At 40.8% G+C, this 25,005-nt stretch overlaps 1 protein-coding gene across 1 annotated transcript in view; it reads right to left on the bottom strand.

Annotated features, from left to right (window-relative positions):
- Positions 1 to 19,767: 19,767 nt before the first annotated feature.
- The window catches only part of prkcbb (protein kinase C, beta b), a 193,186-nt gene continuing 187,948 nt past the window's right edge, over positions 19,768 to 25,005 (bottom strand). Inside the window, exon 17 of the mRNA XM_060901290.1 lies at positions 19,768 to 20,795. Coding sequence (XP_060757273.1) covers positions 20,637 to 20,795 — 159 coding nt within the window. The 3' untranslated portion in view covers positions 19,768 to 20,636. The remainder of the gene's footprint in view (positions 20,796 to 25,005) is intronic.

Below are 25,005 nucleotides of genomic sequence, written 5' to 3'. Positions count from 1 at the left end.
TCATGCAGAACTTGTGAAGAAGCCTATTTCCAAAGTAATGCCTGAGTATTTAGCTGATTACGACAATATGAATGAGTGTCTGAAAACATGGAAAAGGTTCCCTTTTGTCAGCATCAGAAAACAGCCCTTGTGTGATAAATCCCTGCAGGCACTGAATGGGGTGCTGTGTCAGAGACCAGAAGAGAAATGTAAAACAGTGAGTGTCGAAACAGTCATGTTCTACAGTTTCATGACAGTTATTGAGGTAAACAGACACAGGTGTATCTCTGTAGGGAGGCTCTCCATGTTGTCAGACACTTCGAAGAACATTATGAGCCTGTCAGTGGTGAAAGCAAGCGGTTTACTTTGATACAGATGCTTGCCCCATAGGTTTAAATTGTATAGCCATTTTGTGGTTGCCAGTTATAGAGTTCGAACTCAGCACTGGACCGATTTCAATTGTTTTTGCCCCTTGTAAATATTTGGACTCAAAGAGATGGGAAAATAGGGCCCAGGTTAAAAAATCCCGGCAGTTTCCTTTAAATCTTTTTATTGTTCTAGCAAAAATATTCTAGTCATATTATTAATGCAACATGTTAACAAAAATCTTATACCTTTTCATTTCTGTTAATGGTACGTTAAATCCAGCTAGTTGACTTAGAAAAACAAGTGAAAAGTAATCTTATAATTTGTGAGAGTTCTTCATCTTCAAAAATACCCATGTAATACCCACATAAGTTGGTGCTTCGCATTTTTAAGTTGGATGAACATGTTTTCTTTTGATTGTTCGAGGTATAGAACACAACTGTTAACCTGGCCCCTAAACAGGAACTGTGCACCATTTTTTCTCAGTGTAAACACACTAATTATTTATAAACAGACATTATCTAAAATATTACAGCAACAAAATCATGTGATTTGTGACACAGTTGAAACATATCTATCTATCTACCGATCAGCCATAACCTTATGACCATTGACAGGTGAAGTGAATAACATTGATTATCACATGACAATGGCACCTGTCAAGGGGTGGGATATATTAGGCAGCAAAAGAACAGTCAGTTCTTGAAGTTGATGTGTTGGAAGCAGGAAAAATGGGCAAGCGTAAGGATTTGAATGACTTTGACAAGCACCAAATTGTGATGGCTAGATGACTGGGTCTGAGCGTCTCCAAAATGGCACATCTTGTGGGGTGTTCCCAGTATGCAGTGGTTATTACCTACCAAAAGTGGTCCAAGAAAGGACAACCGGTGAACCTGCGGCAGGGTCATGGGTGTCGAAGGTTAGCCTTTATGATCCAGTCCCACAGAAGAGCGACTGTAGCAAAAACTGCTGAAAAAGTTCATGCTAACATCTTTTTGTTTTAGCCAGTTTGTGTTATTCCTTTCACCTGTTAGTGGTCAGAAATGTTAAAAGAGTAAAAGCTACAAATCTGAAATTTAAGCTCTCAGGAAATCTCTCGTCCATTATTCAGTGTGTGTTTTAGAATATAGAACTATTTAGTTGGAGAGAATTTCAGCTGTGGGGTAGAAAAGATATTCTGACCAAGAATGATAAAGGAGATGGTGGATCCTTGACATGCTTTTCTATTCTGAGTAAATAAATGCTGTTTTATAATTTGTCTTCTGTTCTGATTAGTTCTTTATCAGTGATGACATCATTATGACAATGCATCTCAACTGATCGGTGTAGTGTGGATGTTCTGTGGCAGAGACTTATATGACAAGTGTGCTGTAAATATTCTGATGTAACTTGTTCATTGTGTGTTTGTATGCTGATGGCTTTGGAGGCAGCTGTGAGATCTTGTAAAAGCAGAGACCGTGCTCCTTAATGGCTAAGGATACTTTCACACCTACCTTGTTTGGTGTGGAACAACTTTTTGTCCATTTTGACAGATATGAACACTCCACCCACACTTGGATCTTTGACGTTCATCTTTTTGAATCTCATAACAGAAGGTGTTGCTACCCAATATGCACCTCCTGTCACTGATGCTTGGGTTGCATTAGTGGTAGTCTAACCAAGGGCTATACCCAGATGTTTGCTGCCTTAGTGCTGAGTGCAAATGACTCCCTGGTGATGACTTATGACATTGTATTCGATGTGATACACAATGGCAATATGTTCACTATTTCTTGCTCCAATCCCTCCAATCTGCAGATGCTGACCCCTCTGTCAGTAGGAAAGCTTGGCCAGGATATGGGGTGAATCTCTGCTAATTTGGTTTATACACCTCCCCTAGTGTGGTCTGCCACATGTGGTCTGATATACACATCAGCCCTGCTGACCCACCACCATAGATAATATAAACTAAATTCTCCAGTCCTCAGCCTTTTTAGGTTTCAAAGCCTCTTTGGCATCAAGCCCCAAGAAGATTTACCCTGATACTGCTCAAGAACTTGCTTTCAACTGAACAGAAGTGCAACAGAAAACGTAGACCCTGCAGTTCAAAATAAAAGGTTCTATTCATCTTATTTCCTTGTTCAGATAAAGCATGGTAGTTTTATTTAATTGTATTTTTGGCTAATTTTAGAGCCTTTGTTTTTTATCCTCAGGGTGATAGATATAGTTCAAGCCATGCAACCATAGAACTAGTTACATGTTGGTAGAACAATAAAATTTTTTCATGTTTCCATTGCTGTAGAACACACATGCTTTTTGTAGGTTTTCAAGCTATAGGCAGGCAACCTTGATTCTGCCTGTTTCTTATGATGCATTTTCTTCAGATTCCTCAAGGGTAACATTGCCCTTACCACTGTTATGGGCATGGCGATCATCTCTGGAGTTCTAAGATGATTTTTGTTTCTCATGGCATTGTTGGCATATATACGGTACACTATATGGCCAAAAGTATGTGGACAGCTGACCATCACATCCAGGTGTGGGCCTTCCCAAAAACGTTCCCACAAAACTGGAAGGATATAATTGTATAGAATGCCTGGTTCCAGCATGACAATGCCCCTGTGCACAAATTGAGGTCCATAAAGGCATGATTTGCCAAGGTTGGTGTGAAAGAACTCAAATGACCTGCACAGAACCCTCAATCCCATTGAACACCTTTGGGATAAACTGCAATGTCGAATGTATCCCAGACATCATCATCCCCTGACCCCAGTTGCTTACCTCGCTCATGCTCTTGTGAGTGAATGGGCAAATCCTCATAGCCATGGCTCAAAATCTAGTAGAAAGCCTTTCTAGAAGAGTGAAGGGAATGGGATGTTCAACAAGCACATATGGGTGTGATCATCACGTGTTCACATACTTTTGGCCAAATAGTGGATACACCAATAACAAAAAATGTCAGAAAAACAGATTTTTTTTCTGTTGTGCCAGGTCCTTTGCTTTGCTTCTCCACAGAAACAGAGCAAAGACTCAACAACACTAATCATATTTACAGCTGTTTCTATTGAGTCAACAAGATAGCTTTGAAGTTTGGGTTCTGATTTTGGTATGAAGAGAAAATTAAATTATAACGTGTCAATGATGATGATAATGTTGATAGCATTAGTAAAAAACAAAAAACAAAACAAAACAAAACCCAAGACTGTTTGAGGGTCAGCTGCATCATAAATACAGTCTGTGCATGCATCAGTGCGATAATTTGATCAGCTTGAGTTTCATTCTTATTATGCCTTTACCAACAAGGTGATTTTATTTTTTCACCAGAGTTTACAACTTGCATAAAACAGCTGCCATCTCATTTAATTTTCAATCTGTGAACTGTCCCTACTCTTCACAGACTCTCTGATTTCATTAATGGGCTCTAACATTTACTTTCTGGAATAAAGATCTTGTTTTCTTCTTTTATGTCAAGAATTTTGAGATTTCAGACTCAAAATGTGTTGTATCCTGTCATGGATTCCACAAGGTGTTGGAAAAATTCCTTTGAGATGTTGGTACATGTTGAAAGGTTTTCACATAATTGTCAACTGCACTCGATTGCAGCAAATCCCATGTTCTCTCTTGGATTCAGATCTGATTATTGGGGCAGCCTCTGGAGTACACTGAACTCATTCATGGAACCAGTTTGAGATGCTTTGTGACATGGTGTAGAATCATGCCACTTATTATAGGATGGGTAAATTATGGCCATAAAGGGTTGAACATGGTCAGCATACTCAGAGAGGCTGTGGTGTTGAAAGAATGCTTGACTGGTATTAAGGGGCCCAATATGTGCCAAAAAACATTTCCCACATGACACAAGGCAGATTGAGTCTATGGATTCAGGCTGTTCATGCCAAATTCTGCCCTAACCATCTTCATGTCGCAACAGAAATCAAGAATTCATCAGACCAGTCCAATCTTTAACAGCCCAGCCGTTGTGTCCTGTGTACCCTCAGGTTCCGGTTCTTGGCTGATAGAAGTGGAACTTGATGTGGTCTTCTGCTGTTGTAGCCCATCAGCTTCAAGGTTTGACATGTTGAGTATTCTGAGATGCTTTTCTGCTCACCAGAGTTGCAAAGAGGAATTATTTGCGTTACTGTTGGCTTGCTGTCAGCCCGAACCAACTTCGGCATTCTCCTCTGACCTCAAAACTGCCACTCTACTATGCTGATTGGATAACTGCATGAATGAGCAGTGTATAAGTGTTCCTAATAAAGTGGAAGTCTCATCTCATCTCATTATCTCTAGCCGCTTTATCCTTCTACAGGGTCGCAGGCAAGCTGGAGCCTATCCCAGCTGACTACGGGCAAAAGGCGGGGTACACCCTGGACAAGTCGCCAGGTCATCACAGGGCTGACACATAGACACAGACAACCATTCACACTCACACCTACGGTCAATTTAGAGTCACCAGTTAACCTAACCTGCATGTCTTTGGACTGTGGGGGAAACCGGAGCACCCGGAGGAAACCCACGCGGACACGGGGAGAACATGCAAACTCCGCACAGAAAGGCCCTCGTCGGCCCCGGGGCTCGAACCCAGGACCTTCTTGCTGTGAGGCGACAGCGCTAACCACTACACCACCATGCCGCCCCATAAAGTGGAAGTATTTATTTTAAACAACATATACATTGTCTTGCAAAAGTATTCATCCCCCTTGGTGTTTGTCCTGTTTTGTTTTTGTCACAAGCTGGAATTAAAATGGATTTTGGGGGGGGTTAGCATCATTTGATTTACACAACATGCCTACCACTTTAAAGGTGCAAATTGTTGCTTTATTTTGACACAAACAATAATTCAGACAAAACAACAGAAATCTGGAGTGTGCATCGGTATTGACCTCCCAAAGTCAATACTTTATAGAGGCACCTTTTGCTGCAATTACAGCTGCAAGTCTCTTGGGGTATGTCTCTATTAGCTTAGCACACCTAGCCACTGGGATTTTTGCCCAGTCCTCAAGGCAAAACTGCTCCAACTCTTTCAAGTTAGATGGGTTGCATTGGTGTCCAGCAATCTTCAAGTTATGCCACAGTTTCTCAATTGGATTGAGGTCTGGGCTTTGATTAGGCCATTCCAAGACATTTAAATGTTTCCCTTTAAACCACTCCAGTGTAGCTTCAGCAGTATGTTTAGGGTCATTGTCCTGCTGGAACGTGAACCTTCATCCCAGTCTCAAACCTCTGGCCGACTCAAACCAGTTTTCCTCTAGAACTGCCCTGTATTTAGTGCCAGCCATCTTTCCTTCAATCCTAACCAGCTTTTCTGTCCCTGCAGATGAAAAACATCCCCACAGCATGATGCTGCCACTATCATGCTTCACTGTAGGAATGGTGTTCTCAGCGTGTTGGGTTTGCGCCACACATGGCATTTCCCATGATGGCCAAAAAGATCAATTTTAGTCTCATTTGACCAGAGAATCTTCCTCCGTGTGCTTGGTGAGTCTTCCACATGCTGTTGGGCAAACTCCAAATGTGTTTTCTTAAGCAAAGGCTTTTTTCTGGCCACTCTCCCATAAAGCCCCGCTCTGTGGAGTGTACGGCTTAAAGTGGTCCTATGGACAGATACTCCCATCTCCGCTATGGATCTTTGCAGCTCCTTCAGTGTTATCTTTGGTGTCTTTGTTGCATCTCTGATTAATGCCCTCCTTGCTCGGTCTGTGAGTTTTGGTGAGCGGCCTTCTCGTCAGGTTTGCAGTGATGCCATGTTCTTTCCATTTTGCTATAATGGATTTAATGGTGCTTCATGGGATATTCAAAGTTTGGGATTTTTTTTTATTACCCAACCCTGATCTATACTTCTCCACAACTTTATCTCTGACCTGTTTGGAGGCTCCTTGGTTTTCATGTTACTTGCTTAGTCGTGTTGCAGAGTCAGGGTCCTTCCAGAACAGGTTAATTTATACAGACATCATGTGACAGATCATGTGACACTTTGATTGCACCACAGGTGGATCTTAATCAACTAATTACGTGACTTATGAAGTGAATTGGTTGGACCAGCTCTTATTTAGGGGTTTCATATGAAAGGGGGTGAATACCTATGCACACTCCAGATTTCTGTACAGATTTATTTGTGAACGTTTTTAAGGTAATATTTTGTTTAAACAACAATCTATCTTCTCATCTCAACACTGATCAGCGTAAACAATTTTTGTGGAAACGGAGCTCCAAAGTACCGCCATGCTCTTAACTCCTCCTGATGGCAGGTGTGTGTGTATAGCTGGGAAGTAGAAATAAGAGACTGAGGGAATGGCATTAACATCTTGCACTAACTCCATGCTTCAAATTTACAAATACGAGGCAGTTTTATTTGGTCTCCTGGCAGGTAATTTTGACATGAGCATTGCTAAGGGGTTCAAGTGAATCTTTAATTTGTGCCTCCAATGAGGCGACAAGGTTTTGAGGATAAAGCCGAATTAGGAGCTGAAGAGCTGCAAATCTGTTCTCTGCTGATAAGCAGCAAAATTCAAAACGAATGAATTAATGATTCAGGAAGCTACAGCACACACACACACACACACACACACACAGCAGATAAATAAGTTTAAAAGACAGACACGAATGAACATTCACTACCAGACTTTCCGTTGCGTAACACTGTGAACTGTGAAGGATTAGCAGAAAAATTTACAATCAACAGCCTTTATAACAGTTGTAACACCCTCAGATGCATTATATACATTATCAATTCATCTACATTGCAAGTCAAAAGTTTCCGAACACACTATGTTTTACATGACTCTAAAATGTGAAGATCTCACCAAGGAATAGGTAAATGAAGAAAATTTAGTGAATTCAGACATGTTAGAAATGTCTTTCTGGCAGTCTAGAGCTAAGCATTCCTGAAATCACTCTTTCTTAGGTTACATGACATTTATGTTTTACACTTAATACTAGCACCGTCTGTGTCTCTTATCTCCAGGCATCACAGGTTCATCCTCTAAATATGCCTCCTTTTAATAGAGCCCTCATTTAGATTCACATTAGCATCCGAGAGCGAACAGTTATTAAGATTTAGATTTCTTTTCGATTGTTATTCTCGATCATTTTGTCTGTTCTGGGGAAATAATACTGATTCAACTGTAATGTGTCATTAAAAATGTTCAGGTGTTCAAAAACATCTGGCTGGCACAGTGTAAGTGCGAACGTTTTCATCAGCGTGAGAATTTGTGATACATGATAACATCCATCCTCCGTTGTACACAGTCACTGTAGCGTCATGCTAACATGTGCACTGGAATTCGAGTGGAATTCAAATGCGTTAGCATCTGAGTTACCTGAAAGCATGTGCATGAGAATCAGAGCTAGCTTTAGCACTTGTTATACGTACACGCCAGCAGGTGCATATTACTCTATTTTACATACACACACACACATGCTATGAAATGCAAACACTGTGCACACGTGCGTCTGAGCTACATGCTAACAAGAGTGCTGTGGAGACAAAGTGTTAAATAAATGCAAATATAAAACAAATGTATATATTTCAGGGTTTTTTTTATTTTAATTTGTATGCTGCATTTGTCTCTGTAAAATACTTTGGCACATGAAAAATATATGATAAAAAGCACCCACGATGTATGCTAATTATGATAATCTTTGCTATATGCTAAACTATGTTATCATTAATAACAGTTCATGCATTCATAACAATTCATAATTCGTTCCATTTCTGTATGTCGTAGAATGAGTTGTGATGAAATAAACCAGCAAAGTGTTCTAAATATTTCTCTCTCTCTCTAACATGAACAACATTAGCGACATTGTCCAGCAGCTTCTGCCTTTATGGGTATATCACAGAAGCAATAAAAATGTAGAATAGGCAAGATTTATGACGTAGTCTGTTCTAATGCTTACAGAGTAACCATAACTGTTAGGATAGTAATACTACACTACGATCTAGCTGTTATGACCTACAGGATGTTAGCTGGCTAGGTTGCAAGCTGGCTTGTATTCTTCCTTGGCAATTCTTTCTTAGCAGCAACAAACTTTTTATTTTTACCTATCTAGCCGAACAGGCTGAGGTAAAAACTAGAGCAAAACACTTCCTTTAGCTAGCTGTTCGCTTGCAAGAGTCACTGCTAATTTGCTGCCTTTCTGTAACGAGGCATTCGTCAATCTGTAATTATTATCCTCACTGTTCAAAATTCATAATTGCCAGATCAGAAGAGCAACAATGCATAAGGTGATAATTAACAATTATTGCCGGAAGTGAATATCGACGAATAATAATCGACACGAAGTCGAGGTTGTTATTCACCGACATTCACTGAGCCTGAGGTGGATAACTGGTTCAGTATAAATACGCAGGTGATTATTTAAAAAAATTCATCTTCAAAAAAAATCTCAAACCTTAAAAGCAGCATGTAATTGTAATAAAGGTGCGGCGCAGACTCGTGTCACTTATCTACGCCGACTCACATGAAATACTTTGTTTTGAAATCGATAAAATAAATCACAATTCCACCTTACCTTTGAATGGTTTTAGACCAAGCTTCGTAGCATCTTTAGTGGTTTTAGGAACATCATTTTCTTTCATCATTTGTAATTCTTCCTCACTTACAGCGACGAAGCGATTGACCGCCATTTTGCCGAGTCACTCGAGGTGATTATCAAGAAATAGTCCGAGTCTCTCAACCAATCAGCACGCACGATTTTCTATCATCACCTGTGTACTTATACTAATGTATAATATTCCTATATGGGGGTTTTACGTTGACCACCAGACGCTTGGGTTTGAAAACATCAGACTGACTGGCGCAGGAAAGAACCAGTGTTCTTAATCACTTTAATCATCATTAACACGACAATTATTTGTAAAGTGTTCAATCTGACGTTTCACTGTAGGTTTATTTTTCATTCATTTTCTCTTTTGCCCAAATAAGTGACATTTTAGTCTATTTTTAAAATTCAGTAACGTCCCTAATCGACAAGATGCACTTGTCTAAGTTGAGCCAAGTCAATCATACGTTCATAGATTTTATTTCACATTAATCAGCTCCATTCACCTGAACAGAAAGTGATGCTGTTGCATCTTTCAAGCAAGAAAATCGAGACGAGATGAAAGATTCAATGAGAGACTTCCTGTTAATGTGAGATTGGGTGGGAGGGCGCGACTTCCAGGGCGTCACTTTATGTTGTAGAATTCAAAACACAGTCATTCCAGATGTCAATTGAATTATCTCCCATTTTTATTGGTGAAATATTATTCTTTTTGCAGATTTTGAGTAATTACTCCGACTCTTAAACACTCTGATGTTAAAATGCTGTGTAAAATGTGTAAAAGGTTGGCAGGTATAAAAGCGATGGTGCTTTAATCCTCGCTAATCTTCATATTCAATGTTTACTGGATAATAAACTGCCCTTAGAAGAGGTTTGGTTAATTACCTTCTTGAAACAAAATCACTTCAAATCAACGAGTCTGTAATAATGAGAGAATTCACTGAAAGCTTTTGCTTAACACATAGTGTGAAGCACTTGTTTTTGTTTCATATTTTTAGTGAGTCAGTGCGTTTACATGCACATAGAGAAAATCGAATTTCTGCCATTGCTCGACTGAAATTGAAGTTCTAAATGCCATAGAAACACCTTAGCTAGGCTGAAATCGAACCGAACTTGATTTCTCGTAATCGAGCTACACGACCTAGATTACGCGATTTTAGCCGAGCTACTTAGTGCATGTAAACCCTATCGAGCTACATAGTCGAGCCGCTTACTTCAGCACTGCCCCTTCCGGAAGTGACGAGTGACGAGACCACAAGCGGGAAACACAACAGCCTCGGTCGGCATGACAACGAATCATGACAACAGCATGAATCTTTTCTTTTTGTGGCATTGTTTGCACTGTTAAAATTTAGCTCACTTACTGTATCACCAAATACATCTGTACAGCTGTTGCATAGCTGTGAATTGTGTACATAAACAAGTCATTGTATTTGTGTGTATTTTTGTGTGTTTATTAAGACACAAGTTAAATTGTAAGCAAAAAATGGACTTTAGAAAAATGTACAATTGTGCAAAATAAGTTGTCTTACAAAACAGTGGTCTGCGCAGGACAGTTTGTAGCCATACAGTCTGTTTGAGCAAGCCTAACAGCTTGAGCACGGAACTTGTGAACACAGAACTGCCAGTGTTGCCAGATTGGGCGGTTTTAAGTGCATTTTGGCGGATTTGAACATTTTTTGGGCTGGAAAACGTCAGCAGTATCTGGCAACACTACTGATAACTTTGTTTATACTCTTGAATAGCTCTTCTTCATGACGACAACCGGAAGTGTACCAACACGATGGGGCGTGTAGCGCCACCTGTGGCTCTGGTGCACAATGTACCTCACACAATAGCTCGATTTCCTTGTGTGCATGTAGGATTGGATTTCTCTGGCACCCCTGCTGGGACCCTTAGCTCGATTACCGACAGTAGCTCGATTTGGATGTGCATGTAAACGCATTGAGTGAAAATAGCTAACTACCAAGCTAGTTCATGATTTAACTATTAAATGCAACCACTCCAATAGAACAAATTCTTTTTTCTTTTCCTTTTTGGAATTATTTGCTTTATATTCAGCTAATATTTGATTTTGGTGAGATTTAAACACACAAATCGACAGTGTGTTAGACCATTAGCAAAACATTTTCTCAACCGAAGGGAGGTGCAGATCCAACATGTAGGACGCTTTCATCATAGCAATGCATAACAACATAACCTGTATTATAACAGCACTTTGGTTAAGTACGTCATTTTTGTGTTTTATAATTTATGGCTTGGGAATTGGCTGACTAATTCACTCCCAAATCTAGGACAGTTGGGATGTGTACCTCGCCAAATACAAACTCTCACTGCACAAGAGTTTATATGCAGAATTCAATTTCACAGCCCTGATTCAGGATATAATTGTGTTTATAAAGGATTGACCTGCTGTGGTGTTTTTCCTCATTTGTAAGCGGCTCTATCAGGCTTGTAGTACTCGAGTCCGACTCGTGCCCTAATTTTAAGGACTTGTGCCTTTTCTTGGACTTGAGCAATGATGACTCAGACTTGTGCATTTGGACTCGTAAATCGGAGACGAGGACCTGGATTTTTTCTTCATTTTTTGTAACATGTCATAATTTGGTATAAGGCATCATATCTACACTAATTTTTATGCTAATTTCATGCAAGAGAATGCACATTCCCCTGTTCATACGTCATGTTCAGGAACAAACTAACATTAATGGCGCTAAAATGCCGCTTTGCTTCTACAGACTTCTTGTGCAGTGGGAAAAAAAAGCACTGCTACGTGTTCCATATGTAGAAGAACTATTGAGGAGACGATGGGGACAACCTCGAACTTCAATCATCATTTGGCAAGACTTCACTCAGAGAAATAAGTGACACGTTATGTTGGTTGCTCAGTTGATAGCAGGGCTTGCTTGCTGAACGATGAACTAGCATTAACTCTCTCATATTATTTGCCCTGTTGAAAGTGGGCGGGGCTTGCTGAGCGATGAACAAGCTTTTTATCTGTAGCCTATTCACTAAAATGGGGCAGTCGAGCAGTAGTTCGTCCAAGACAGCAGCCGAGACGGTTTCACATAAAGGCAGCAACAGCCACCGTCAAACGGTGCGGTTGGAGTCTTGTTCTCGGACTTGACTCGAAATTTTCTTGAATGACTTGGACTTGACTCTGACTTGAACACTTGGGACTGGAGACTGGACTCGGGGTTCAGTGACTCAACTACAACACTGGGCTCTGTACACCTAAAATGGTAAAATGCTAAACTAACTGTACAGTGCACCAAGATACATAAAGGGGTTTAGTTGCAATTTCCAACCCATTTAACATTATGTATTCTGCATCAGGACTTTGGAATAAATTCTGTCATTATTCCATTAACATTCTCATTATTCCAGCATAATATGCTAATAGCATACAGCAAACTGGAGCCTAATAAATATGCTAACTTGCAAAACTTGTATGCATGTAATGAATAAATAATACGTGTGTATTTAATAAAACACAACAGGGTATGCGGTCAGAGGAAAATAATCAACGATGGAGTGTTGATGAAGCTGATTATTGTCCTATCACATTACGTCTGAAAATGTTTTATTTCTACAGTGAAATTTATTTTAGAGCTTATATTCTAGAGGTTATTGTGATGTAAAATAAATAAATAAATAAAACCAAATGTTTATTCCAGTATCATGTCTTTTTTCACCTTTAATGTGATACAGCAACCAACAAAATCCAGATGAAAAACAAATCATGTTCAAACATACAAACCCGATTTCCAGAAAAGTTGGGATATTTTCCAAAATTCAATAAAAACAAAAATCTGTGATTTTTATTTCATTCATGTAAACCTTTACTTAACTGACAAAAGTATAAAGAAAATATTTTAATAGTTTTACTGACCAACTTAATTGTACTTTGTTAGAATTTGATGGTTGCAACACACTCAAAAAAAAGTTGGGACAGAGACAAAATAAGACTGAAAAGTTTACAGGGTATTCAAGTAACACCATTTTGGAAGATTCCACAATAAGCAGGTTAACTGGTAACAGATGAGGGCATCATGACTGGGTATAAAAGGAGCATGCACCAAAGGCTTAGTCTGTGCAAGCAAGGATTGGTCATGGCTCACCCCTCTGTGCCAAAATTCATGGGACAATTGTTAATCAATTCAAAGAGATTGCAGAGAATTTAGGTCTTCCAAAATCTCCAGTCCAAAATATTATGAAAAGATTCAGGGAATTCATAGAAATCTCAGTGCGTAAAGTGTAAAGTCGGAAACTATTGTTGAATGTGCGTGACCTTCGAGCCCTCAGGCAACACTGCCTGAAAAACTGTCATGCTAATGTGACAAACATAGCCACATGGGCTCGGGAGTACTTCGGAATGCCGTTGTCACTTAACAGTCTGTTGTTGCATCCAGAAATGCAACCTGAAACTGTGTTACGCAAGGAGGAAGCCATTCATCAACTGTATGCAGAAATGCCGTCGATTTCTCTGGGTTCTCCGAACTCATCACAGATGGACAGAAAGACAGTGTAAACGTGTGCTGTGGTCAGATGAATCCACACTTCAGCTTGTTTTTGTGAAAACTGAATGTCAAGTTCTCCATGCCATTGATGAACATGACCATCCGGTTCATTTTCCAGAGAAAGGTGCAAAAGCCAGCATCTGTGATGGTATGGGGTGCATCAGTACCCACAGCACGGGTGAGTTACATGTATGTGAAGGTACCGTTGATGCAGAGGCATATATTGGGATTTTAGTGAGACATATGTTGCCATCAAAACAACGTCTCTTCCTGGGAAGTCCATGCTTATTGCAACAGGATAATGCCCGGTCTCATTCTGCACGGGCTACAACAGCGTGGCTTCGTAGACACAGAGTGCGTGTGCTTGACTGGCCTGCCGCCAGTCCCAATCTGTCTCCTATTGAGAATGTATGGTGCATCATGAAGAGGAGAATCAGACAACAGCGACCATGGACTGTTGAGCAGCTGAAATCTCATATCAAGCAAGAAATGGACAAAAATTCCAATTACAAAACTGTAACAATTAGTATCCTCAGATCCCATACGATTCAAAAGTGTTATTAAAAGAAAAGGCGATGTAAGACGATGATAATAATGTCCCAACTTTTTTAAGTGTGTTGCAGGCATCAAATTCTAACTTTGTTTACATTTACAAAATACAATTAAATTGGTCAATCATATTTTCTTTGTACTTTTGTCAGTTAAATAAAGGGTCACGTGAATGAACAAATCACAGATTTTTTTCATTGCATTTTGGAAAATATGCCAACTTTTCTGGAAATGGAGTTTGTAATTATCATGCACCTGTCATAAATGGAGTGATTCTGATGAACCCCAAATAAAGATCATCTGTTTCTGTAGGATTTTCTTGACATCTTCTTTGTTTCATGCGATTCCTGAAAGAGCTTACAAACATTATACAGGATCTCTTTGTTAAAAGGTATCAATCAGGAGATGGGTACAAAATAATTCCCAAAACATTAGCTGTACCATGGAACACTGTGAAGGCCATCAGTAACAAATGGAGAGAATGGGGCACCACAATCACATTATTTCGACCAGGACTCTTCTTCTTCTTTTGGCTGCTCCCATTAGCAGGCGCCACAATGAATCATCTGCTTCCATCCCATCCTTGTCCCGATTTATCATCTGCATATTTGATTTGGCATAGGTTTTACACCAGATGTCCTTCCTGATGCAACCTTCCTCAGTCTATCCAGGCTTGGGACTGGCACTAAGTATGCACTGGACATACTTTATGCAACCCCAGGGGCTGGGTGTTTTACCTATTCTGCGTGATTTGACTGTGAAAGGAAACCGGAGCACCTGGAGGAAACCCACACAAGCACAGGGAGAACAAGCAAACTCCATACAGAAAGGCCCCAGTTGGCCGCTAGGCTTGAACTCTGAACCTTCTTGCTGTGAGGCGACAGTGCTAACCACCCATTATTTAGACCAGGACCTCCCTTGAAAACTGATGAAAGGAAAATAAGAAAACTTATCAGGGAGACTACAGATAGAGCGAAAGTAACATTCAAGGAGTCATGTGTATTCACGTGTGGACTATGGGGTAGAGTGGCTAGACAGAAGCTCTTTCTCACAAAAGAAAATACCCAAAGCCCTAAATCACCCCAAACTATGTGGCAAAATGTATTATGGCATAATGAGACCAAAGTAGAAATTTTGGGCATAAATTTTGGCACAAAAACAAGGCCGCTTATGACCTAAACAACATTTCCACCCTAAAGCATGGTGGTGGTAGCATTGTGCTATGGAGCTGTTCACAGGCAACTGCTTTAAGACGACACAAGGATCCCTGGCTTCCCCTCAAATTTCCTTAAAATGCAGCAATGAAATGTTAACCAAAGTGTCTATATGATTCCTTCATCTTCGTGGAATTCAGGATTTTTGTGAACCAAATGATCAAATATCTCACTGCAGTATCGCACTGTTTGTTCATTCAACAAGCACTGTTTTCTGTGAACAGCACAGACTGTGTCAAAATCTCTTTTGAAGCCCCTGACACAGTGCTAACAAACACTCAGTGAAGCTTGTGGATCTCCGGCTGTTCATTACAAATTCTTGTACACAGTGTTTCAATAGGACAAAAGATCAACGCTCAGGTTTTTAACACGTCCTTTTGAGCCACACCCGGACACATGGGCTTAACTGGGAATGAATGGAGCCTGGGCATGAGTATTTTGGATTTCAACATTTATTGGACAGTGCACTCTTCATTTGTACTCCCTGGACACACGGCGTCTCTTTACGATGATTAACCGACATCTGAAAAGGGCGGAACCTTGTAATCAGCTGCCAATCACTGAAACCAGAATGAACATGATCAACATCTCAAACTTAAATATATCGGCACGAGTTAGAACCAGTTGTGCTTCCAGCATTTTAATAACCACAGGCTGCCACTCGTGCTGCTTCTCTTCAGCTGGCGCTGGGGCCCTAGTCAAGATAGAGGGGATCATGGATTGCTCCAAATACCAATCTATTTTGACACAGCAGAAGATGAAGAAAGATTTTACCTTCCAACATGACAATAACCCAAAGCACACATCCAAATCAACAAACGATTGGTGACAGAAGAAGAAGATTAAAAACCTGTGGAATGACTTGAAGAGGGCTGTGCACAGGAGCTCCTCATGCAATTTGATAGATGTAGAGAATTTGTGCAAGGAAGAGTGGAACAAAATTGTCAAATCAAGACGTTCTAATTTGGTCGATTCTTTCCCAAAAGGACTGGGTGCTGGATTACAGACAAAATGTGCATTAACAGACTATTATTTAAAGGTAGACTGCCTTTCAGATTTTTCAAGTTCAGGTCATAAAAAGAATTTTCCCTGACATCCAATTATTTTTGTTTAGTGGACCAAAAGCTACTGAATTCGAATCACAGACTTCCAATTTTATTTATTTCTTTTAAAATAGAACAATTAATGAATTTAGGGCCACGTGGCCCAAAATTCTCCGCTATTTTTTTCTAGCTTCACCGTGACCCAATTCAAGATACTACGTCATGCATGACGTGGTGGGCTTTCCCTGTTCGCGCAAGGCATTGTGGGACACAAATTTGAAACGGGAAAGGGAAACGGAGGATGCGAATGAAACGTGAAAGACCGACTACAGTAACGGAAAGCGAGAAGAAAAGACGTTATGTTGAGAAGGAAAGGAAACGCAGGACCAAACTAATAAATATCGGCGGTCAGCGAGCACCTCGGTGTGATCAGCTGTTCGTTTAGTGACAGAACGATGTCACTGTCAGTGCACGGTCAAGGTAAACCTGTAGATGGCAGTAACACAACACTGGATGCCAGCTGCTGTAAAACCCAAACGAAGAAGGAAAAGAAGGTAAGCCTGCGCATGCGCACACGGACTTCCTCTGTCTGCTTGACTGCACAAAGTGAGTGATTTCATGCGCATTATTTGCTCGGGAATCCCCTCAAATTAAATGACTTCTCAGCCACAGAATGGCCTGATATTTCGTGAGATATTACAGAAATAAACATGCATCACAATGACCAAATTTCAGAGGGAACTAAATTTCACCGATTTTATGAAATCGACAGGCAGTCTAGCTTTAATGGGTGTGCACATTTAGGGAACCAGGTTATTGTAAGTCGGCTCCTCTTTGAACTTTGCTGGTTGCTAAGTCACGCTATCATGGTTTAATTTTTTACATCACATAACCTGTAATTTTAACAGGGGTGTATAGGTTTTTTATTTTTATTTTTTTATATCCACTGTATATCATAGCAATTTGCCAACAATTACAACGATTTATTGATTAAATAATCATACTTTTCAGCCAAATGTCTCCTTACAGAAAGCTTCACCATATCAGTAATTATAACTATGACTTTGGTCAATAACACATTGATCATCTTTTTATTACTAGCCTGATACTGATGTGATGCATCTGCCATAGAAGTCCCTATGAAATGTTACAGAAATAATAACACGTTATTATAAACCTGCAATCTGAATTACACACAGCACTACTGTCAGAGCTGTCGTTATAGAAAATTAATCAACAAATAAGATTCAGAAATTCATCAGTACTGTGGGAAAATGAGGAATAACTGATATCTTGTTGGATGGAGGATTGGCGTTTGAACAAGTTGTTCGATCAGGGAAGAAATAAAAACAGTTTCTTGCTAGCAAACTGAACCAGTTCGGCCCCTCTGTAGATGTGGGGGTGTAGTTAAGCCATTAGTCATCTGTGGGAGGATGTTGCCTCTGGAGAACATGCTAAACATCTTTAAAAGACAAAAGTCAGTGACATACTGTCTTGTGGAAACCTGAGAGCAAGACGGCTGGTGCACTCGAGCCAGAAAGATTTACCATGGTGTCATAGCACATCCAGGAAAGCTGTTTGTTATTCCATTCACATTATGTAAGTGGCATCAATCTGACTACACAGTACCTGTGTGAACACAATTCTCTGATCTTTTTAATCCTAAACAGGAGACCAATTTGTGGCCATGTGACCTTGGTGATCATGCTTAGCTCAGAAATGGGGCTTCAGTAATCCCTAATGGAACACAGTATAAACGATTCAATATATGGCCAAAAGTTTGTGGACACCTGCCCATCACACCCATATGTGCTTGTTGAACATCCCATTCCAGATTTAGTCCCCCTTTACTGATATGTTAACCTCTACTCCATTCTTCTGAGAAGGCTTTCCACTAGATTTTGGCGGGCTTGCAGTACTCGAGTCCGACTCGTGCCCTAATTTTAAGGACTCGTGACTTGACTTGGACTTGAGCATTGATGACTGGGACTCGTGCATTAACTGCATTCGGACTCGTAAATTGGAGACGAGGACTCGGATTTTTTCTTTATTTTTTGTGACATGCCATCATAATTTTGCATAAGATATTAATATCTACATTAATTTTTGGACGAAGTTCCTACAAAAGTGGCACACCTGCGCGCCTTGGCGTGTGCATCAGATACTCTCGGGCGCGCTCCGGACAGCGCACGTACCAAGCGGACTCTTGCGCGCGCACCGTAAACGACTCACATCTGTTATAGGATTAAGGTGCAATCAGCGCGCCTATATAAAAACTGTGAAAATGCACTTACTTTGCGAAGTATTGGTGACGCATTACTGAGCCTTATTTCCTTGTTTGGTTTCCTGATCACTGATTTCCTGTTTCTCGTCTTTGATTCTGCCGAGTCTACGATAGCCTGTTTGTGCCTCACTCGACCTATTGCCTGTTTCACGATTTTACCTGCCATTCTGGATTGTTCCTTCCCTTGTATTAATAAACGCACCTTCTGCACTTACATCCGTCTCCCAACCATCTCTGACAGAATACTTCGCACTCCCTGAGAAAGAGAATGCATATTCACCTGTTCATATGTCATGTTCAGGAACAAGCTAATGTTAATGGCACTAAAACAGCCACCGACAAATGTTGCAGCTGGAGTCTTGTTCTCGGACTCGACTCAGATCAATAGGACTCGACTCGGACTCGAGGTTGAGTGACTCGACTGCAACACTGGATTTTGGTGTATGGCTGGGGGGATTAGTGTTCATTCAGCCACCAGCTTATGACTGCGATCAGGCACTGATATCGGATGAGGAGGCCTGGGGATGCAATCAGCATTCCAATTCATCCCAGAAGGATTCAGTGGGGTTGAGATCAGGGCTTTGTGAAGGACATTCCAGTTCTTCTACATCAACCTGGTAAACCTTGTCTTCAAGAAGCTCACTTTGTGTACAGGGGCAATGTCATACTTGAACGAGTTCAAGCCCATTACTTCCGGTAAAGGGAAATTGTAATTTTACAGCAAACAGAGACATCTGATACAATCTTGCGCTTCGAACACTTTGGGGAAGGTCTGTCTGTCTGTCTATCTATCTATACACACACACACACGTGTGTGTGTGTGATGGTTCGGTGGTGTCCACAAATTTTGTCCAGCTCTGCTACTGTACCGTATCTGCTCTTGATTTGACTTCCAAGGTGGATGAAGTTGTTGGGTAGCATTTATCTAATTGAACCTGGCAAAGCAAAATGAAACTTTACTGAAAGTAAATTCCTTTTCTATGTTCCTGTGTCCCTTTAAACAGTTTAAGTTCGTAATGTGAATGTACTGTAGCCAAAATGCATCCGTATTACTCTCATGCATGCCTTTTTGATCTTTTTTATTTGTATAGCGCTTAGCACTTATTTTAAAATAAGTGCTAAGTTTATCAGCTTGTGTATAAAGCAGGAATACTAATCATCTACTCATCACTGTAGAGCTCATTTATATTAATGTAAATATGATATACTCAAGGTGCAATCGCAGCAGAATGCATGCTGTCATTGAAGGTTATGCATTCAAATAATAATTCAGACATGCAAAAAAAAAAAAAGTCAGTGGCATCACACTAATGAATCACATTCACAGATGATGTAAAAGACATGCAGTGATCTGATTGGTCAATTTCCATCCAAATGTTTATGCAATCTTGGTTTCCTTTGGCTCCTGTTCTGCCCAATTTTGTGACTTCCTACCTACCCACCTATCTTCTTTCTCACTACCTAAATAAATGGTGTTTTTCTTCCTACCTTCTTTTCTGCCCATCTTTTTGTTTATTTCTTTTTTATATCTGTAATTTTTGTCAACCTACTTGTATTTGTCTTTGTTTTATGTCTGTGTTGTTGTTTCTACCTTCCTCTCTTTCACTTTGGCTACCCAATTGTCTTTTGCATTTTCTTTCTTTGCTTCCTTCTTTTCCTCTTACGCTCCCTTCCTTTTTTCCTTTCATATTCAAAATTTCCTTGTTGCTTTATAAACAGATGGATGGAAGCACACACTGTTGTGTGGCTGCAGGAAGTCACTCATGCGTCCTGGAGGAAGTGGAGAACTTTTTTAAGGAAGTGGAAAACTGGGAAAAACTGGAGCATTCCTGGAGGAAATGGAGAGCCCCTGGACTGATGTACTGTCTGCTATTTACATGTATTTTCGTAAATAAAATCCGGATTATTAAATGACCTAGTTATTACAGCGAAGTTCTACATGCATCTAAGTATATACGCGTAGAGTAAGTTACAGCCAAGTGGTCTGCAGGGAGCAGGTTTTGCATGCATCTCTTTTTAATCTAATAATCATTATCTATGTTCATAAGCACTTCAGCCAAATGGCCGGTAGGGAGCAGGGCGTGCACCAGCAGAAGCAAGAAATGATTGGCTAAAATGACAGGATGGGGGGCAGAGTTCATTGAACTGCTAATATTAATTAGCTCTGAGCTTCTGCGCCAGGATAGTCAGAGTTTATGAAGGAGAAACCCTCGAACTCGTCCTGGTCGAGGTTCATGATGACTTCCTGGTCAGGCGGAGTGAGCACCGGAGGGTGACGTGTGAAAAAGCGGTCAAAATTCTCCGCCTCTCGGCCGCACTGCAAAAAGGAAGAACACAAAAAGGAAACCGAGTGATGGATGGAGGGAGAAAGGGATGGAGGAGAGGAGAACAGAAACATGGAGGACAAATAAAAATATGATCGATGAACACCATTGACATAGATGGAATGTTGGAATGAGGCATGTGCCGATTATTGGCTACATGACATTGTGCGATATTCAACACAAATAATATCGCATTTGACTGCAGAAGAGGCAGCCTGGGTAGGCAGCATTTTTGGAGAAATGTAGCCATGTGTACATAATCAGTTATACAATGGAACATATTTTTATAAATGGCAGACACTTGTAAATGCCCACACACACGTCTATGATGTCACTGATTTACAGTTTGTGATTTATATAACTCATGCTTATTAATTGCGTTTCACATTACTGAGACCCCTTAGATGCAAATTTATACAAACTCAAGAGCCCTCGTCGGATATGAATGCAGGATATTTTTCCGAACTAACTGGATTTTCATGAATAAAAGCTGATTTACAAATAAATTAGCTCATACCCAGTTTGATAAACAAGGCCCGATAATCCCAATAGGCCCAATCGTCAGTACAAGTCCTGCCTCCTTTGAAGTGCAATCATCAGCTATTTGTTTCGTGTTGTCTAATCTGGCCTTTGGGATCATGCTTGTATTTTCATCTCATCCTTCTACAGGGTCGCAGGCAAGCTGGAGCCTATCCCAGCTGACTACGGGCGAAAGGCGGGGTACACCCTGGACAAGTCGCCAGGTCATCGCAGGGCTGACACATAGACACAGACAACCATTCACACTCACATTCACACCTACGGTCAATTTAGAGTCACCAGTTAACCTAACCTGCATGTCTTTGGACTGTGGGGGAAACCGGAGCACCCGGAGGAAACCCACGCGGACAACATGCAAACTCCACACAGAAAGGCCCTCGCTGGCCCCAAGGCTCGAACCCAGGACCTTCTTGCTGTGAGGCGACAGCGCTAACCACTACACCACCGTGCTGCCCTGCTTGTATTTTGGTTATTTTATTTCACTGGTCTTCTCAATTCACTATGGTTTCACCTATTTCTGCCTTTTGACCCTTTACGCTATCCACACTAATGGTAAACTCTGCATTTTGATCCCCCAGGAGTTGTATCTATTCTTGTAATGCCAGTCGCAACATTTCCCACTTCACCAGCACTATTAATAATAAATTGCAAGGTATATATTCGGCAACTCTTTTGAAAGTTTCATACAGAGACAGAAATGATTGATTTTGTCTTTTCTTTCCAGGTAAAATGAGAGTTAGGCCAACCTTTGATGGACACAATATACAGTGGATATAAAAAGTGTACACACCCCGTTAAAATGATAGGTTTTTCTGATGTAAAAAAAAAATGAGACCACGATAAATAATTTCAAAACTTTTCCCACCTTTAATGTGACCTATAACCTGTACAATTTAATTGAAAAACAAACAAATCTGTTAGGGGGGAAAACATAAAAAACCAAAAAAATGTACAATAAGCTGGTTGCAGAAGTGTGCACACCCTTAAACTAATACTTTGTTGAAGCATCTTTTTATTTAATTACAGCATTCAGTCTTTTTGGGGAGGAGTCTATCAGCCTGCCACATCTAGACTTGGCAATATTTGCCCACTCTTCCTTGCAAAAGCGCTCCAAATCTGTCAGATTGCGAGGGCGTCTCTTGTGCACAGCCCTCTTCAGGTCACCCCACAAATTTTCAATTGGATTTAGGTCTGGGCTCTGGCCGGGCCGTTCCAAAACTTTTTTGGGGTCACTGTTGTGCTGAAAGATGAAATTCCTCTTCATCTTCAGCTTTTTAGCAGACACTTGAAGGTTTTGGGCCAAAATTGACTGGTATTTAGAACTGTTCATTATTCCCTCCACCTTGACGAAAGCTGAAGAAAAACCACCCCAAAACACGATGCTGCCACCACCATGCTTCACCATGGGTATGGTGTTCTTTTGGTGATGCGCAGTGGTGTTTTTGCGCCAAACATACCTTTTGGAATTGTGGCCAAAAAGTTCAACCTTGGTTTCATCAGACTATAACACATTTTCACACACGCTTTTGGGAGAAGTTTTTTTTTTGCAAAATTTAGCCGGGCGAGCCTGGATGTTTTTCTTTGACCCTACCACATAGTCCAGACATATGGAGAATACGGGAGATTGTTGTCACATGTAGTACACAACCAGGACTTGCCAGAAATTCCTGCAGCTCCTTCAGTGTTGCTGTAGGCCTCTTGGCAGCCTCCCTGACCAGTTTTTATCTTGTCTGTTCATCAATTTTGGAGGGACATCCAGTTCTCGGGACTGTCACTGTTGTTCCATATTTTCTCCACTTCTTGATGACTGTCTTCACTGTGCTCCATGGTATATCAAATGCCGTGGAAATGTTTTTGTACCCTTTTCCTGACTGATACCTTTCAACATTGAGATCCCTTTGATGCTTTGTAAGCTCTCTGTGAACCCTGGCTTAAGCTGGAGGATGCAACTGAGGAAATGTCTGAACTTTATTTGGGGATAATCAGAGTCATTTTAATTGATGGCAGGCGTGAACCCAAAAAGACTGAATGCTGGAATTAAATCAAAAGGTGCTTCAGCAAAGTATTAGTTTAAGGGTGTGCACACTTATGCAACCAGCTTATTGTACGTTTTTGTTTTCTTCCCGTGAACAGATTTGTTTGTTTTTCAGTTGAATTGTACAGGTTATAGGTCACATTAAAGGTGGGAAAAGTTTTGAAATGATTTATCGTGGCCTCATTTTTTTTACATCAGAAAATCCTATCATTTTAACGGGGTGTGTACACTTCTTATACCCACTGTCACTCTGCAACCCAATTTCTCATTTAATTCAAGACAGTATTTAAGAGATATGAGTATTTAAAAGACTGAGGGTCATTCTTATGTCTTTTGTCTGGGTACCAGGTCACTTCATATCGCATTGAATTGAGTATATGGCAGAAGTGAAACCACTCTGCATACCATGTATCATAAACTTATACAGCCTATAAACACATGCATACAGGAAATCTTCTCCCTTGAACAGTACATTAAATTATCCATCTCCTTGGAGTTATTTCTTTTCTTGCTGAATGCAGTGACTTCAACTCAATGGACACTTTATTAGCAACTCCTATATTCATGCAAAGAACCATATCAGCCAATCACATGACAACAGCGCAAGGCATAAAATAATGCAGGTACAGGTCAAGAACTTCACTTAATGTTCACACCAAACATCAGAATTTGGGGAAAATGTGATCATCATGACTTTGTTGCATGGTTGTTGGTTCTAGACTGGCTTTTGTGGTTTTTTTTGGAGCACTTCAGAAACTGCTGACCTCCTGGGATTTTCACAGACAACAGTTTACACAAAGAACCACTCTTTATAAATGTGTTGAGCAGAAAATCATTTCAGAACACACCCTGAGGCGGATTGGCGACAACAGCTGAAGACTAGAAGAGGCACTTTTGGACCAGAGGAACTTTTTCATAGTTCTTAAAGGTGTCATTGCATCGTTTTTTCATTAATTGTGCGGTGGTCTCTAGTATGAATGAATGCCCTGTGAGCCGGTTTTGGTGAAAAAAAAAATGCTGTGGTGCTCCTGTTTCAGGCTGTTCTAGTTTGGTGGAGGAGTGGGTGGGGAGAGAACGACAGGATTTCAGCTCTTACTCATGAATATTCATGATATGTAAACATATCGCTTCTGATTGGCTAACAGCACTGTGACGCTCCCTCCAGTGGGTTATGGGCGAGGCCATGACTACTAATTTTCGAAGTGATGCAAGTTCGTAGGGCTTTTTCTGATTCGCTCGTTTTTCCATCTATTTTCTTTCATAGGCTAATACAGGGAATGGGGGTCTCATCTCATTATCTCTAGCCACTTTATCCTGTTCTACAGGGTCGCAGACGAGCTGGAGCCTATCCCAGCTGACTACGGGCGAAAGGCGGGGTACACCCTGGACAAGTCGCCAGGTCATCACAGGGCTGACACATAGACACAGACAACCATTCACACTCACATTCACACCTACGGTCAATTTAGAGTCACCAGTTAACCTAACCTGCATGTCTTTGGACTGTGGGGGAAACCGGAGCACCTGGAGGAAACCCACGCAGACACGGGGAGAACATGCAAACTCCGCGCAGAAAGGCCCTCGCCGGCCATGGGGCTCGAACCCGGACCTTCTTGCTGTGAGGCGAC

The sequence above is a fragment of the Neoarius graeffei genome, chromosome 20 (assembly GCF_027579695.1).
Source record: "Neoarius graeffei isolate fNeoGra1 chromosome 20, fNeoGra1.pri, whole genome shotgun sequence".
NCBI lineage: Eukaryota > Metazoa > Chordata > Actinopteri > Siluriformes > Ariidae > Neoarius > Neoarius graeffei.
Note: the sequence above shows the minus strand (reverse complement) of the source record. Positions and strands in the feature narration are given on the sequence as shown.